Here is an 18,045-nt window from a genome sequence, read left to right as displayed (position 1 = left end):
AATCCGAACTGATTCTTGGAGATTGTTGGGAAGCCCGTTTCCGCCACTCAATTAAAAATAAAACAAGGTCGTTGTGACTTTTTAACTCCACAATTTTTAAAACAATATTTTTTTTTATCAGAATTGCGAGTTCATTTGTGAAATATAGATATCAACTAACAATTGTGAGTTATAAAGTCTAAACTGTGTTATGATGTTAGAATTGCGAGATATAAACTCACAATTCTGACTTTATAACTCACAATTCTGGTTTCACAAACAGTGCTTAGCTTAAGCCAGGACTAGACCATAGTTAAATTAAGATATTTAAGCAACTTTTATGCCTTAGAAGAAAACATTACAGGTGTGCATCTTGACACAGAACAATGACACTGACATATTTTAAGATATTTTCAGTTGAGACCAGGGGAAAATCTCGCAAGTCTGACTTTTTAACTTGCAGTTGCGTTTTGCAAGATACGAACTCGCAATTCTAAGAATTTTTTTTATTTTTTTAAAGAAGTCAGTAACTTCCTGGCCAGGTCATCCACATGCTCCACGTACCTCTCTGCATTGGGTGCTATCATTATCCTGTGCTTCTGGATGTGGAGATCACAAATTGTGATCACTGGGCTGATGGGATGTTTCTGGGGCGACGCCTCGTGACAATGTGGAGTCCCCGTACAGTACAGTTGCAAGAAATTCAAGTTGACAACTTCCTTCATGTACAACAAGAGACTTGTATAACCTGCCTAAGCATTAAATCAACATCCATGCATTGGCAGAAGGTTTATGTTGCCTCGGAAGCTGGTGGTTTCACACATTGAGTAAAAAGGCGCAAAAGATTTAAAAACAAAATCCGCTATGAACGTGTCCAAAGGTATTTTTCAGTGATTTTGTCTTCTAAATATTCTTGTTGTAAAAAAATAAAAGAAAAAAATATTTGAAAGCCCTTTACTTCATACAGCAGCATCAACGTTCTGCACCTAGTTAAATAATGAAATATTAAAGTACATGAATGAATAAATGAACTAAAACTAAATATGAATACTAAATAATTGTCCAAACCGGTTTCTGGAGAGCCACTATTCAGCAGAACTTAGCGTCAACCCTAATTAAACATCCCTGGACCAGCTAATCAAGGTCTTCAAACTCACTAGAAACTTCCAGGAAAGTGTGTTGGAGCTAAAATCTGCAGGACAGTGGCCCTTCCAGGGAAAATACTGGACATCTGTTCTAGGGGTGCTCTAAGCGAGGATTAAAATGACACATTTCCGGTCAAAAAACCTGATACATGTATAAATTACATGCATCAGTATAACCTTCTTCTTCACATCCGTCACACTGGTTTTAAATTTATATTTTAACTTTGCAGTTTAAATAAAAATATAAATTTATAATATTCTAAATCAATAAACAAGTTTCCCTTCAGTTCCTCCATCCTCATTTTCTTTGCATCCTCCCCACGCATCCTAAGTGGTGAAGCCAAGATACGAGGAAAAGAAACAAAGATGCACAAATAAAAAAATAAGAAACACCCACGGCATGGTAGCCTACCAACAAAGCTTGATTACATTGGTTTGGTTTTGTCAGTGTGAAACCAATCCTGTAACCCAGTTTGTTCAGCAAGCTTCATGGTAAATGAATTGGAGTTGTGAACAGTTTAAGGTTTTATCATAAATACAAAACTGACCTTCAAAATGGACATGACCATAAAAAAAGACAGTTAATTTGATTATAGAATGTCAAGCTAATGTAACATGTCAAATGTCAACTGATGTAGGATCAAATGACATAAACATTTTAATAACACATTTTAACAAAGTAAACAAGATGACTAATGTTATGATTTGGAATTAATTTATTACATTTTTACAGGCATGCAACGATGGCAACAGGATTGGGTAAGGTGAAAATTTTCCATTTGCAAAATGGAAAAGTTCAAAATGTCATTCAGAATCCTCCAGCATCCGGTGCACAATGAGGAGATGCATTCATTCCTCCAGCCACGGCTTGGGCTGGACCTTGCCTACAGGTGACAGGTTCCATGTAATGCCTGTTGAAGTGATCACCTGCAAAGACAGTGCACAAAATCACATATAACACATTGAAATGAGATAAATAATTACTAGTGTAATTTTGTGTTTTTTGGGTTTGTGTTTGCGGTCACTTACATATGCCCAAACAGCTGTGCAAAATGTGGCCCCAGCAATCAGCAGAGGAGGTCCATACTTTGCATGAAATTCACGGGACAGATCAGACTTCTGTCGCACAGCCACCTGACGGGCAGTCTGACCTATTGTAAAGAAGAAAAAATTTATTCAAGTTTATATATGCTTTAACACATTATTCATTGTCTCGACGAAGAATTGTCAAAAACTTGGACTCACTGAATTTATTAAAGACATTCCTAATGCACCTCTTTTTAGTAATATACATGATTCCTAATTGACCTCTTTTTAGTAATATACACGACAATTATGGCATAGACTTACAAATATATTAGAAACATTTTAAAACATAAAACAAAAAGAATTATTGCATTTAGCGGGAGTATTACATTATTTTATGAGCTATATGTGATGCCAGACAGGTTTTAAGCGCATATATGGCAAATAAGTAAAATATAAAAGGTGACAACATATTAAATGACTTGCTAAAACGTACACACCAGCGAGCTAACTTACAGGAGTATTACATTGAACTAGCTTTAGCATACAGGAAAATAACAGCCAGATACGGTTCACTGAAATGTGAAATAAAACGGTCAGTCCTTGAATAAGAGACTTAACCTACCGCTGAGGTTCAGGGCAGCCTTGGCGAAACGATACATGGTTATGTGTCTGTACAGCAAACTGCTCGTGCCAATACCCTTGAACTGAATGAATGGCAGAAACAAGATGGCAACGCGGAAATAGGAAATAGTGAGCGATGCGTGCGCGCGTGCACGCGAGCTATCAGCGGTAGATTCAACATAACGCAAAATTAAAATGATACACGAAAACAAACTGATAGTTTAAGGATATGTGGTATATGGATAACCTATGGGGGGGTAACGTATTCTAATAAGTATAAAAGCGTTAAAATAATTAAAATATATTTTTTTGTTCCTGTGTATATTAAGGAACCATCACTGCTGTTTTAACAGTGTTAAAATTATTTCAACAATTCGCCGGTTGATCGGTATTAACTGTGCATTAACTGTGTAAGAACGTATTGTGAATTAGAGATTTTGGGATAGTAATTATCATCCGTGTCAGGATGGCCGAGTGGTCTAAGGCGCCAGACTCAAGGGGTGTTCCCTTCCGAAGAAACGGGTATTCTGGTCTCCGAATGGAGGCGTGGGTTCGAATCCCACTTCTGACACATACTTTTTTTTTTCTTGAGCTAGAAATAATACGAAGTTTATCAGATGTATTAAATGCAAGAAACAAGCTCATCCTTTTCTTGAGCTAGAAATAATACGAAGTTTATCAGATGTATTAAATGCAAGAAACAAGTTCATCCTTTTTGGGCAATGTTACATATTCACAAAATTAGAGGGATATGTCTGTCTTCCCTTCTCTTACATTGTAAAGCCTATGAATAAAACAGTCAGGAAACTATACCTAAACCACTTATTCTGAGAGAGAGAAAAAAAAGATTAAAAATCGAGGTTTTCTCCCCATCAAACTGTTTATTAATACTTGTACAAAATAAAAAAATATATATATTTTAACAAGTTGCATTTGTGTTTAATCTGTTGTATCATATTTGCTACATCAGGCTTTTATAAAATGTGCTATAGTGAGAATATGCAGCTCACACTCAAGTAGAAATAAACTTTATCTTCCAATAATATATCTTAGTAAATTAGATTTAAATACCACTTAAAATAAGGGGTAGTTCATTCAAAAATAACAATTTAAACACACTTAAGTTGTTCCAATTAATCTGTAAAGAGTACAAGGAAATGTTGGGAACCACTGATTCCCGAAAAATTCAAGCAGGCTTGGAATACGGTGAGTAATTGATGACAGAACTTTCATTTTTGGGTGAACTATCTCTTCAATTAAATAATCCAAGCTCTGCAGGTTTAATGAGCATTAGTGAAATATAGTGTGATACAGTGCAATGATGACTGACAGAGGCACACATAGACATTTCACAGTAGCATGCTGCATCATATATTCATATTTGATACATTTTAACACGAAAAAGTGGCTTCTGTCTAGTAAATGTTGAAATGTTAATAATACTATATAAGTTCTTACAATTACATTATAAAAAATAATTCGATTTCACAGCAAAAACACACATGTGCCACAACCTGAGTGTGTACGCTTACAGAATTATACAAACAGGCCTTTTATTTGCTAAAAAGTCTCAATCAGATGACAAAAGGCTTGTTGTAGGTTACGTAAAACGTGTTTTTCAGCAAAGTTTTGATCATGTTGATAATCTAGAGGCCTTTTGAAATTTATGTACCAAATATCATTCAGTAAGCTTTATAGAGTTAACTTGCTATAGGAACAACTGCTTGGTTAAATAGATTTATGATTCCATGGGTTCATGGAAACACCACCAGTATTCAGCAACATATACTTTGAACCAGAGTTTTAAAACAAAAGCAGTAATGCACAATGGTAATAAATCATATTCTTTAATAATGAACATTATGAGCAGAAAAGGTGTTTTGCAAATACTTTTCTATGTAACAAAAGTCAAAAGCAATCTCAACATAATGGAATGTAATGTGTATCTGATCTACAAATGTCCTGAGCAGATGTTAAGACTAGTATGTGATAAGTTTGCTCGAAACCCTCTTTAGTATGGGTCTCATCTTAATCTGTATCAGGGAAACTGGTCCGACAAGCACCCTTGAAAGAGATCTCCACTCCAACTTTTACTGTGGCACTCATTTAAAAGCATTCTAGTGTATTTTGATGTTTATATACGTATTTGGTTTAAATGTTCTCCGGTTAGTTAAAAATCTGGAGTCGGCAATCAAAATAAAAAGAGCGAGAATTGTGTCCCATATTTATAGCAAGCCATATATTCCCAAAGAATATTTTTCCCCAAGAATTCTTCAAATTACATGATTATGAGTCACAGTTGCTGTAATTACAACATATACTACATTAGGTTTATGAATACAGTGAAATGAGATTATGTTTCTGAACACATGACGTGCGAATTAAGGTCACAGTGATGTATACGAAGTGGTTCAGAGTCAGACAAAACAGTCAAAATGAGCTATCAGCAAATGTGACCGCAACAAAACTAACATGAATGGGAGAGCTAGGTTTGTCGTGATCTCCATGTTCTAATCCTTCTTTTTGTCCTTGACTTCCTCATCATCTGTGTACTCAGTCGGTTCTTCTCCAGGCTTAAGAAGCTTCCCAACATAATCATATTTCTCTGTGGAGGCAAACACGACCCATTACTCAACATTTAGCAATGCAACCCCGTTGCAACATTCCTGAAGCGTGCAACTGAAAAATCAGAGGCTGGAACAAAAAGTGTCCTTCAACTCACGTGTGAACTGGGTCTCCCACTCGCTCAGGCCCTCCTGCTGCATAGCATTGAGATCTGAAAGATCATCATGAGTGTCTTTCAAGGCCTCCTTCTCCAAACAGAACGTGGCCAGTCCTCTGGATGCATCTCTGCCCGCAAAGACCCCATAAGGGCCCTCTAAAAGTGAACAAAGTGGGTATTAGGTCTTCAAATATAGATATATTTTCTTGAATGAAGCACCATTCTGTGCTCAGTGGATATCTTCAGTATCTAATCAACCTTTATCCAAGTTTAGTTAATCGTTCACTGATGATCAGCAGTTTTGCCATTGCAAAAGTGTGCACAAAAGTTACAAAATAAATCTCGGTATGAGACGAAAAATATTGTAAACATAGATGCACTTTAACAGGATTGCGTGACATCTCCACTATTCTGAATTTTCAGTGGGTTAGAGGTTATGACTTGGCATTTGTACGTTGTTTAAAAGGTGCGACATAAAGGGGAGTGTCTGACATTAAATGAATGCATTTTCATGGAATATTTTAAAATTTATAACTCACATATATGCCAACGTAATTCAAGAAATAACGCAATCATTTGAAAAAATAAATAAATGCATAAAAAAAATCACCTGATATAAGTTTGAAATTAGACCCGAGACTGAATCTGAGATATGAGCATGTTACCTGGTCCGTAGAACTTCTTTCCTCTTGTAACATCAAACACTTTCCCGTTGACAGCCATCAGGATTCTTGGGTTTTTCAGTCCATCGTACTCTTGCAGCTCTGCTAAAGTGAAATCTCTTTTCTTTAGTTTAGGCATCGGTTCTTCAACCGGGCCAGAGTCTGTAGGCTTGTCTCCGCGGACGATTTTGTACAACAGAAATAAACAGAGAAAAAGCAAACTAATGTTCAGAGGCGAAGTGAAAATTTCCTGAAGAATTCCCGAAGTTTGCTCGACCTCCTCTTCAGCCATTTCGTTTCTGATGTTATGCGCTGTGTTGCCAGATTGGACGGACGATTTCCAGCCTTAAAGCTCACAAAAACCCGCCCACTCAAATAAAATCGCTCAAAACTTTAACTGTAAAAATAATGTGATAGAATATATCAATCAAGGTTGATAAGGGAAATGTATAACTCCTTAAAACAAAATAATGACGAGTCAATAATATAAATAACGTTAGGTACATTTCATAGGTCAATGCATAAATCGGGGAAAATAGCCAAATATGATTAAAATATGCAAACACACTATAAAAACGGCAATCAAGAAATTAACTGATACCATCTAGAAAACACATGCATCATTTTCAAGTTAGCAAGTAAATGCATTAAGATTAAGTGATAGGGAAAAGCAACGTAATTACAAGGCATTTCACGTTCATTCATACACACACCATGTGTTTACTGATGCATATCCTACTCTACGATAATACGACAATTTAAAACAAAAAAAGAACAACAACAATAATGGCTTACCGTAGTGTCGCGGGAATCCGCTCAATCTGGCAACACTAGAACATGTGCGTGAGAACATCGAGACTCATCGACCACAGCAGTGAACCAATCACAGAGCCCAAAACACTCAGCCAATCAGATTCGAGGTGTAGTTTTCGTGATTTGCTTTTTGAAAGTTGTAATCTGTAATCTGTAATCTGGAAACCTTGCGTAATTTTTTTTGTAACACTAAGAAAATATTTATTTAACTGTGCTATAATAAAAACAAGATATAAACTATATGTAGCAGTACTACATAGTACTTATGTACTATATAAACTATATGTAAGCATAACTAATGTCCTGTGCCACGGAATTATATTTCAAAAACTTCAAAATATAAATGACTGCACATTACATAAACCAGGAAAGTGTTATAAATGGATGGATTCAGTTTACAGTACAATTCATTTTAGTACAATTAATTAATTTACAGTACAATTAATTTTAGAATAAAAAATTAATAGTTTCCCGCATTTTATACTGTTGTTCAGCATTGTTTTTTGCTTTGCCCCGAGATGCAACACAAGTTTTCTGATGGAAGATGCTTGTTTTTTCCTACTGATGGATCCCATCGGAGACTCTGAGTTCGTACCGTAGCTGGATACAGTGCAAACAGTGACCTTCTCCAAACAGCAGGTGGCGAAATACAAATGTCGAATCTATGCTTCATTCCTCGATGGAAGAGCGAGTGTATCTGGAAAAAATAAACTTTGACTAAACAAAGCAGGGCTGAGTCGAGTCCAGTGACGTGGCCGCACGCTGGAGAAGAGAAACAGGGGACAGTAGGTCTGATATGTTATTATGTTTATCCCTTATTCATTTGAATATAAACAAGCTCACTGGTGAAACTTAGCGTATCTTAAAATACAGATCAGTACAGTAGGCTATGCCAGACATTATTACAGACAAATGTAATGTGGCTTATTTACTTAGTAAGTTATGTATTACAGCATCTGTTATAACGGCTTTTTATGATCAACTCATTTCTAGAAGTTCATTAATGTCAAAAGTTTTTGTTTGAGTAACGTATATGAATCAATCTTTGGCCTCAGCAGTTTGTAACCTTACATCCAGGGACGTAACAATTTTCTCTAACGTTGTACTGAAGACATTAAAAGATGCATTGGTTTCCAGTTTCATAAACTAAACTGGCATGTACACACCTCATATCATATAGCTATCATTTAAAAGAAATTACATATTTATATGTCCATTTCAGGAGACTGTTATGTGGTAAGATGTCTGACAACGAAAGCTCCACAAGTGACCAAACAGAGCCCGAGGATCCTTCATCATCCACCAGAGATGAGTCCTCCGCTAAGACTCAGAGCGACGGCTCGACCCGAAAGACCAGGAGAAGACCCGAATATAAACCTGCACCAGAAGAACAGAAGAGCCCAGAGACACAAAAACCAGCAGAGAGCGCTTCAGACGTAAACTTTTATCACATTTCTACTGAGATATATATATATATATATTAAAAAACTAACACTTGCTTTTCTAATCTTTTTGTATTCTATCTGTTTTCTTTTTATTTATTATACAATTAACAAAAGCAGAAAAAGGCCTCTAACACTAACTTGCTCTATTCTTTTTCTATCCTATCTGTTTTCTTTTATTATATATATATATATAAATAAAAAAAACTTTCTACGTGTACTGCGTTAAACTTAGACTTGTTTTAGAACTTGCAAATCATTGCTCTTTTGTTGATTTTGACTGCTTCCATTTTCCTCATTTGTAAGTCGATTTGGATAAAAGCATCTGCTAAATCTAAATATATATACATATATATATATATATATATACAGTACAGACCAAAAGTTTGGACACACCTTCTCATTCAAAGAGTTTTCTTTATTTTCATGACTATGAAAATTGTAGATTCACACTGAAGGCATCAAAACTATGAATTAACACATGTCAAATTATATATGGAATTATATACATAACAAAAAAGTGTGAAACAACTGAAAATATGTCATATTCTAGGTTCTTCAAAGTAGCCACCTTTTGCTTTGATTACTGCTTTGCACACTCTTGGCATTCTCTTGATGAGCTTCAAGAGGTAGTCACCTGAAATGGTCTTCCAACAGTCTTGAAGGAGTTCCCCAAGAGATGCTTAGCACTTGTTGGCCCTTTTGCCTTCTGTCTGCGGTCCAGCTCACCCCTAAACCATCTCGATTGGGTTCATGTCCGGTGACTGTGGAGGCTAGGTCATCTGGCGCAGCACCCCATCACTCTCCTTCTTGGTCAAATAGCCCTTGATGCCTTCAGTGTGACTCTACAATTTTCATAGTCATGAAAATAAAGAAAACTCTTTGAATGAGAAGGTGTGTCCAAACTTTTGGTCTGTACTATATATATATATATATATATATATATATATGTATATATATTGTCACGGGCTGAAGAATCACACGACAGGGTTTAGTGCAAAAGTGAAGCCCCGGAGGGTGTATTTATTGACAGGTGCTTTAAACCGTGAAGGTGGCATTGGTGTCCGGTGCTCGTCCTTGGTGCCACGTGATCCTGTTTGCCGGCCGGCTGAGTGCAATGGGACTTGGTGTCCGGTGCTCGGGTGGCGGGCTGGTCGATCCGCAGCTTTCTGGAGGGACAAGAGACACAACATTAGTTTCTGTCGCATGGAGATCCTCTCTCCCTGTGTCACCCTCAGGCGCAGCATTTATGGTCCTCTTCTCATCCGCTTCAGCTGGGACCGATCAGCCCGCTGTGATTGCGTGCAGGTGAATCTCCCTATTTCCAGGGCGACGCTGATAGGTGCCCGGGACACGGCTCACAATATATATATACACACACACATATAATATATATATATATTAGGTTTTGCACTTAAATATATACTTCAAATAATATATTTAAATCAAAGACTATTTCACTGTGGCTGATTTATAGATTGTACCCAAGAAAATTGCTCTATATTTTCATATTTATCATATTTTCTCTTATTTGGTCATTTTGACTGCAAAGTTTACTTGTGTAACTTTTTAAAAAAGTGCCCATGTTATAGTTTGTCATTTAAAAATTATTGTCATTTTCTAATCTTATTTGTATGTTCTGTTACTTATAATACATTTACATGACTTAAGGTTTTAAAAACGTTATATTCACCGTACATTGTTGCATCACCTCTTCTCACCTAAAAGTTCTGTTTTAGTTTCTGTCTGTTTAAAGGCCACCTTTCCACTCTGTTTCCTCTGATTGGTCAGCTGGCCCAGTCTGATGTGACTGGTCAACCGCTTAGCTTTTTCTAATCATGTCCCAAAATGTTTTTTTTTTTTCAGAACGTGAAACTGTTTCAGTATAAAAATACCATCATGGGGTTAATAATAGTAATATACCTGTCACTTTTCCATCAGGCCTCCCCAGAGACAGCTGTTTCCCAGGGAGGTTGGGGTTACTGGGGTAGCTGGGGTAAATCTATCCTCTCCACTGCTACTGCCACTGTAGCTACTGTGGGTAAGAGGCTCAACGGCTTTTAAACGGCTCAATTCTTATATCATCAAGACTCATACTGTTCATTCATTGTCTAAGGCCAAGGGTTGACACAGGTCATTGAGAAAGCTGAGACGTCTCAAGGAATCCCAAGTCCTGAGGAGCTCTCAGCTCAAGCGGAAAAAGAAAAAACTGATGGTAATGAAGTGCTCTTTGATTGAAATGGGATACATCAGACCAAGCACACCGGTTCACAAGTGTTGATGATCTTCATGCTTTTTTCTCTGCAGATTCAGCCAGTAAGAAGGAAAGTAAAGATGATGACGAGGAGAAGCCGTATGGGATGGGTGGTGCTATGGGAATGATCTCCTCCAGTAGTATGGATATGCTGTCATCTTTAACCACTGTGGTTCAGAGTACGGTAAGCTTTAAAAGTATGCTGGATTGTAATAAAGCAAATTTATTATTATTTAAAATAGACTTTAAAATAATAGCAAAATTATTTTTGTTCCAATTTACCTCCTCAACAACGGTTTTATTTACTGATGGATTGATTGATTAATTGAAGAACCAAGGTCTTGAAAAACCAGAGGAGGTATGATTCCTCAACCAGAAATTTAGTTAAATCGATTAGAAAAAATATTATCCGTAATCATTAGCCAGTGAATCAAAGGAGATTGGATGAGTCAAGTTCATGTTCCCTGAAGCTCCTAAAACTTCTGGAACCTTGAAATATAATTCATATAATTAAAATGTACAATAATAATACATTATTATAATTAAATCAATCATCTTTGGATTGTGCTTAAGTGCAAATAAAAATGTATTCAAATTATAAACTAATTCAACTGTGCCTACTTACAAAGTTTATTTACAAAACAAACAAGATGGAAAAACAGATGAAAAATTGTTATATTAATAAATATTAATGAACAGTTATTATTTTAAACTAATTAATTATTTTATATATTTTATTTGATTGCACTTTTATTTATTCTGTGTTCCTATGTTTGTTGGCTAGGGTAAAACGGTAATAAGTGGTGGTCTGGATGCATTGGAGTTTATTGGGAAGAAGACCATGGATGTGATAGCAGAGGGAGACCCCGGCTTTAACAAAACAAAGGGACTGATGAACAGAAACTCCACACTGTCACAGGTGCAGTAGCTCTCTCCCAGTGAGATGGACTATAGTAACAGCCACTTCAACTCCCCTTCACACACTCAGACAGTACAGAAATATATGACCTTTACTTGACCGATTGGTGATTGGATTCTGCTTATCTGATTCTGTTTTTCGTCTCTTAAAGGTGTTGAAGGAAGCAAAAGAACGTGAGGAGCAGCAGATAGCTGAAAACTTCACTTCTGAAACAGACAAGAAGGCTCATTATGGGCTGTTGTTTGATGAGTTTCAAGGCCTGTCCCATCTGGAGGCTTTGGAGATCCTCTCTAGAGATAGTGAGGCCAAGGTCAGTGGGATTTTTTAATATTTGAAATCAATGCTCGAATTTAAAACCGTGAAGGATTTGAATGCAGGTGTTGTGTTTGTGTGCAGGTGAAATCTGTGCGGACCTCTCTGTCCGGTGAGGAGTTAGCTAAACTTATACAAGAACTACAGGACATTAAAGAGCCTTTTTCCCTCATGGAGTTTGACGAGGAGGTGGATGATGATGCGAAGGGTAAAAGCTTACAATCGACACAATGCTAAAGTCAAACTAATATAGTGATGGTAACATTTTTAAAATCTGGAACTTTGTAAATGAACAACAAATGATTACAAACATAAAAAACGTAAGTTTTATTCTCAGGTGATGATGGCGAGGATTTTGTGAAGGAACTGACAGATGTCCTTGAAAGACTACAGATTTCCACATCAGCAGACAAACTTAGCAAGGTAACACATCTCGTCATAATTGTAATCTTCAAGTGTTTTCTGTGTCCGATTATTTAGGCTTACTCATATCCACTCAGGCAAGAAAAAATGCATTCAACCATATCACAAACATGAAGCAACAAAGTGAAAACCCAAAGCAAGAAGGAGAGGAGAAACAGAAAACGGCAGTGTCGAAATGCAGTGTTGAGGTCTGCAACGCTTACTATTTAGCCTAACAATGTACTAAATGACTTCTAAGATATGCATACATGTATATTTGTGTTTGTTCTGACAATTGAGTTTTCATTTTCATAGGAGGCCCATTTGTCTGCCATTAAAAGCCTGGCCGAGGTCACAGCTAGATCCATAGAGCAGTTCCACAAAACGGCTGAAATGCTGCTCCACTGTAACCCTGGGGTCGTGACGGCCACAGAACAAGCCAAAGTCCTATCACAGTCAGTTCTTTTTTTTTTTTTTTGTTGCAAAAAGTGTGCAAAATTTAGATTTGGAGAAATCAAAACCATAATCTGCTTCACTTTTAGAGTTACTATTGTTATTTGCAAGGAGGTATCACTACTATCCAAAAAGTTCACGTCTTGTTTGACTACCATTTGGGTAAGACGCTTCACTTCTTATAGTTTAGAGATCTAAATTATAGGTTTATAGTCATTATAAAATGTGAGTTTTGTATGCCAAAGTACCTAAGTCAAAATGTTTGTTATTTCAGGCAAATGAAAAGGGAGAAGTTCTCAATCCACTTATTACCAGCATTTTTCTGGAGGTTTGTCTTTATTTTATGTCTCTTCTTTTGCACATGCGAAAGATCTAAGACTTCTATGTTGATGTCTGCACAGAAGTAATAAGATCTTTTTCACTTTTTAAGGCATCAAACAGTGCATCATATATCCAGGACGCGTTCCAGCTCCTCATGCCAGTGCTGGAAGTGTCTCATATTCAGAGGACGGTGGAGCCGGCACAGTGATAACCACTCAGAAACACTTTACTGTGCCAACTCAGATTTTAATTACAAAAAAAAAACACAACATGCAACATCATATCATGGAAGTAAGTGCACAGCTTTTTGCACATTCATTGATCGTTGGCTTCTTTCCTGTCTTATTATATTTTTGAAAAGACTTTGTGACAGAACTCTTCCTGTAACTGACAGTGTCTTACAGTAATTTAAATATATTTTATGTCTAAATGTATAATGAAATGAATAGAAATAATCTTTTTAATATATTAAAGACTTACATTGTTTTCAAATAATTATGCAAGACACATCAGTATTAATGCTCAGTTATCTTTTAAATACACTATTGTTACAAGTCTTCTGGATTATAGAACTTTTACTTTTTTTGAAAATGCAATACATATACTATAAAGTATGTTTGTAAATTTGCTGTAAATAAAATGTGTTCTTGGGAATTTTTGAATAAGATATAATTTATAATTTTGTTAGCTATAGATGATTTTTTTTTCATTTGTTTTTTTGAATACCTTATAACATGGTCTGACCCATTATCAATGACAAAAAAAATTAATTACTGGTCTTTTTTCCTCCACTAGAGGGCACAGACACATCGAACTTCTTAATAAAAATGTCTAAAAAGGACTAGTGGAAATTCTATGTAGAAATGGTCATTTAAATCTATATTAATAATAATAGTCTAATGCAGACTGATATGTGACCCTGGACCACAAAACCTTCTTAAGTGTCAATTTCTCAAATTATGGTTTATTAGGATCGAACAATATTTGGCTGAGTTACAACTATTTGAAAATCTGGAATCTGAGGATGCAAAAAAAAAAAAGAAGAGAAAATCGCCTTTGACGTTGTCGATATGAATTCTAATCAATGGATATTACTAATAAAAAATTAGGTTTTGATATATTTACGGTAGGAAATGTACACAATAACTTCATGGAACATGATCTTAACTCTAATATCCTGATGATTTTTGGCATTAAAGAAAGAAAATCGATAATTTTGACCCACACAATGTTTTTTTTGGCTATTGCTAAAAATATACCCCAGTGACTTAAGACTGGTTTTGTGCTCCAGGGTCACACATATGGTTTCTCGACTGTGTCAAAGAGGACAGCAGGTAGAAGCATTTGTATGTAAGATTGATGACCACACAAATACTAGGCACAGTGATTGTATTTTATGTGAAAATCAGGACACGAGTTCTGTACATACATCAAGGACAAACACAATACTAAGAGGCTGAAGGAGGTGTAGTGGAGGCAGTAATGTTTAGCTGCTCCAGTTTCTCCGTTAAAGACACTTCTGTGTCTTCTGTGCTTTCCGTAAGCGGCTCCAAATACTGTGTCCCAGCAACCCTCTTCCCAGTAAGTGGGTCGACCACCTGCCCGACTTTATACACAATCTCTGCGAGTTCATGGTTGACATGTTTGGATCTTTTCTCCGGCAAAGCCTTCAGCAAAACAACATCCCCAATAGTGCACTGCTCCAAAGGATCGTGGGCAAAGTATGTCTTCCTCTTGTTGTAGTACTTGGAAAAAAAAGGCATATTAGTACAGGATCAGGCTAATTTTGTGTACAAACCGTTTTGCAAATAATGCGTCATTATTTTACCAACATAAATTATCCTAATGCTTAAAACTACAAATATTTTAATGCAATGAAAGAAAAACACATGAAATCAATGATAAGAAATCAACACATCTTACCTTGAGCAGGTACGGATCGAGCACAAGTCTAGTGACTCGAACCTTCGCCGTCTTCTTCATCTTGGTTCCGATCACCTGACCGATGATCCATTTCGCGTGGACCGATGCTTGACGCGTGGACATGGCGTGTATGTTTTACAGTCCCCTAACATGTAGGAAATGTTCACGTTAGATGAATTTAGCGAATCTGAGGCCAGATTATATAATTGGCATAACACAACAACAGGCATTTCTGTGTGTATGGAAAAGAAAAGTGTAAATAACACACTTACCGGGGTCCCTGTAAAGGTAAACGTTTTTGTAAAGGTCAAAAACTCATGAAAACATTCAGCATGCGTCTGAATGTCAAGACTCATGGCTCATGTTGATGACGTAATACGGATTGGCAAAGGGGAAAACGATTGTTCGTCAGCAAAAAAAAAAAAAGATACAAAGGCAGCTTCTTTTAGTTTTATGGCGGGTTGCGAACCACAAAGTTCAGAGCTGAAGTACGTCAAATATTTAAGTATACAAATAAAACGCATGATATTTCTTATTATTTTAATAAACTGGAAAATTAGATAAACTATTTAAATATATAGTAAATATTTTATTTATAATAGACTTTTTTGGTATACCACCACGCGTGACATTATTATTATTATTAAGTATCATATTTTTTAAAGTATTTTTTCTAATGAATAATTTTGTGTTTGACAAGTGTTGTAAGAATATATTTTGCTGGGAATATACTAATACACACACACACACACACACTAAAATACTAAAACATATTAGTATTATTATTATTGGACAGTGTTTCCCCCAAAATGCAAATTTTTCTTATAAATAATTTTCTGTCTTTTACAGAGAATGTATTTGTAAGTGTTGTAAGCACATACAAATGTACATAATAAACATGAAATGTATAACATGAAACGTAATTGTACTTGTTTTTAATAATTGTAGGTTTAAATAATGTATGCAATTTAAGCATATATCAAGATTATACCCAAATAAATATTTGAATAAATTTTTATATACATGTATGATAACCAATTATTATTACAATTATTTATATTTCCAACAATTATTATTAATTATTAATTGATATTTTTTTATTCTTTATCTATACATTTATGTGTATTCTAATACACAAAATGAGTTCAGACTTTCATGCCCACACCTTCCATCATGCTGATTTGTGTATGGTAGTAACGTCACTTTTTACAAACTAAAGAATGCATTTTGTGAACTCCCCTAATAAAGTTTGCCTTGCACAGAGCAAAGTTTATTACAGCAAAGTGCTTCGCATATAGTGGTCCAACTCCCATTTGAACTATCTGGCCTGTTGTTCTAACTGGCATTGAGTCAAGACTCAGGGAAAAGGCATTTAGAAAAGAAGAAAGATGTGTCTAAAATAGGGGAACAGATCATGCCATACTCTAATGTGTGTAAGAAAAAGAAATCGGCCTGTCCCTGGGTGGGAACTGGATGAGAGCCAGCGCAGTCGAATCTGGTATTAATCAGAACCACACAGAAAACATGGCTTGTTTCTATGTGATTCCCATTTAAGGCAGTGCAATGGGAGTTTTAGTGGAAGGCTTGCACACGATCCGTCTGCAATGCTCTTGTGCTTTCAGAAACATGCAATATATCAGTCATTATTCCTGACTGACCGACCTGTTCCATTTCAGGCATAATAGATTTAAATAAATGTACTCTGCAGATGAAAGCTTATGGTACATGTCTGAATGGTAACAGTGCCAGCCCAGAACACGGATTCCCAAAAAGTCACGAAGCATTCTGTAAATTCATCGGTCTTTTAAGATCTCTCCATCATCTCTGCTCCTGCCTAACGTTTTCTCTGTCTGAGTCGCTGCCCTTCAGTGTAGCCTTTGCACTAGTTCAGTGTTGTTCTGACAGCGATAGTGAAGCTGATTGGAGAGAAGCAGATAAGAACGCAGCAACAGGAGGAAGGGAGAGGTCAGCTTGTAGGAAACACCCCGAACCGTTAACATACATGCTAGTGTGAAAGAGGCCATGACTCATGCGGCCCAGTTTATTTTCTCTGGAGATTCGAGTGTGACTTATGAATATTTTCCCTGCAGAAATGAAAAGCAAATTTAAACACACTTGAGTGATGAACGAGATCGCTGTCACCATATTCCTGTTTTGCGCTCCATTTGTTTAATGTTTTTGTATGAGGCTGGCGTCAGAGGGGTTACAGAGAACATGGCTGGGAGAAAAAGACAGCAATTCATTATATTTGTGTTTATAAAGCTATAAAGACCACACAACTGTGAATTAATGTGGCATTTTCCATGAAAGTGTGAGTTTTTGATAACTGGGTCAAAGATACAATGCTAAGTTTCGCCCATTTAATTATTTTCTGTTAAATTAACGATGAAACCAAAGCTGACAGTTTGTGTTTTTATGGAATATTGCAGTGCTTATTACTGTTAATAATTAATAGTAGAAAGTTTAGAGCATAATATGGCGGATTGAATCTCGCTTAGTGATTAAAAGAGTCATTAGCCAATTTGTAAAGTCATCTTTTCAATTCAGCTACCATTAGAAACTCCGGTTCCGACAGAAACAGAGACATGCACTTGGGACCCCATATCCACATTGACTAAACCAACCTTAGGAAAAAAAAAATAGTCACACTTTATTTTAAGGTTGAGTAACTATGATTTATTCATCCTAATTTGCTGCTTATTAATAGTTAATAGGATTAATTGTTCTAAAATATGGTCAAGACATTAATATGTGTTTTGTCCTTAAAATAAAGTGTTACCAAAAATGAACGCTATTTGAGCATATGAAACAACATATATGTGACTGTTCATGTTAGATTTTATCAATGATTGTTGCAAATATATATAGTGAACTCCCAAAAAACGTAACATTTATACACACACACACACACACTTTATGGTCACACTTCATGATGTTTTAGAGTCAATATGGTGTCTTAAAAAATTATATAAAGGTTTTTCAAAACCAGTATGAATACAAAGAGCATGTGTTTTCTTTATTATGGACACTGTACATTACTTACAAGTA

The 18,045-nt window shown here is 36.0% G+C and overlaps 4 protein-coding genes and 1 non-coding gene across 5 annotated transcripts; 2 read left to right on the top strand and 3 right to left on the bottom strand.

Moving 5' to 3' along the window:
- Nucleotides 1–1,822: 1,822 nt before the first annotated feature.
- LOC132116792 (cytochrome c oxidase subunit 7B, mitochondrial-like) lies at nt 1,823–2,933 on the bottom strand. The gene is made up of 3 exons (XM_059525653.1): nt 2,776–2,933; nt 2,154–2,275; nt 1,823–2,051 (listed from the first exon to the last, which is right to left on the bottom strand). The coding sequence occupies exons 1-3, from the start codon at nt 2,810–2,812 to the stop codon at nt 1,974–1,976; spliced, it is 237 nt and encodes a 78-aa protein (XP_059381636.1). The 5' UTR covers nt 2,813–2,933; the 3' UTR covers nt 1,823–1,973.
- Nucleotides 2,934–3,234: 301 nt separating this feature from the next.
- trnal-caa (transfer RNA leucine (anticodon CAA)) lies at nt 3,235–3,345 on the top strand. Its single transcript has 2 exons — nt 3,235–3,272; nt 3,300–3,345. It is a non-coding gene; the product is annotated as a tRNA-Leu (tRNA).
- Nucleotides 3,346–4,602: 1,257 nt separating this feature from the next.
- LOC132117453 (membrane-associated progesterone receptor component 1-like) lies at nt 4,603–6,489 on the bottom strand. The gene is made up of 3 exons (XM_059526745.1): nt 6,162–6,489; nt 5,497–5,652; nt 4,603–5,379 (listed from the first exon to the last, which is right to left on the bottom strand). The coding sequence occupies exons 1-3, from the start codon at nt 6,448–6,450 to the stop codon at nt 5,285–5,287; spliced, it is 540 nt and encodes a 179-aa protein (XP_059382728.1). The 5' UTR covers nt 6,451–6,489; the 3' UTR covers nt 4,603–5,284.
- A 1,172-nt stretch (nt 6,490–7,661) lies between these two features.
- LOC132116790 (protein FAM114A2-like) lies at nt 7,662–13,392 on the top strand. Its single transcript, XM_059525652.1, has 14 exons — nt 7,662–7,760; nt 8,197–8,407; nt 10,355–10,454; nt 10,530–10,628; nt 10,721–10,851; nt 11,452–11,586; nt 11,738–11,896; nt 11,983–12,106; nt 12,236–12,321; nt 12,399–12,509; nt 12,616–12,755; nt 12,843–12,915; nt 13,028–13,081; nt 13,184–13,392. Exons 2-14 carry the CDS (start codon nt 8,213–8,215, stop codon nt 13,280–13,282), a joined length of 1,506 nt encoding a protein of 501 aa, XP_059381635.1. The 5' UTR covers nt 7,662–7,760; nt 8,197–8,212; the 3' UTR covers nt 13,283–13,392.
- Nucleotides 13,393–14,375: 983 nt separating this feature from the next.
- On the bottom strand, nt 14,376–15,386 carry LOC132116789 (small ribosomal subunit protein uS17m-like). Its single transcript, XM_059525651.1, has 3 exons — nt 15,270–15,386; nt 14,998–15,142; nt 14,376–14,819 (listed from the first exon to the last, which is right to left on the bottom strand). The coding sequence occupies exons 2-3, from the start codon at nt 15,118–15,120 to the stop codon at nt 14,523–14,525; spliced, it is 420 nt and encodes a 139-aa protein (XP_059381634.1). The 5' UTR covers nt 15,121–15,142; nt 15,270–15,386; the 3' UTR covers nt 14,376–14,522.
- Between the last annotated feature and the right edge of the window lie 2,659 nt (nt 15,387–18,045).

Source organism: Carassius carassius, chromosome 36 (assembly GCF_963082965.1).
Source record: "Carassius carassius chromosome 36, fCarCar2.1, whole genome shotgun sequence".
NCBI classification, from domain to species: Eukaryota; Metazoa; Chordata; class Actinopteri; order Cypriniformes; family Cyprinidae; genus Carassius; species Carassius carassius.
This window is presented reverse-complemented; position numbering and strand designations above follow the sequence as displayed.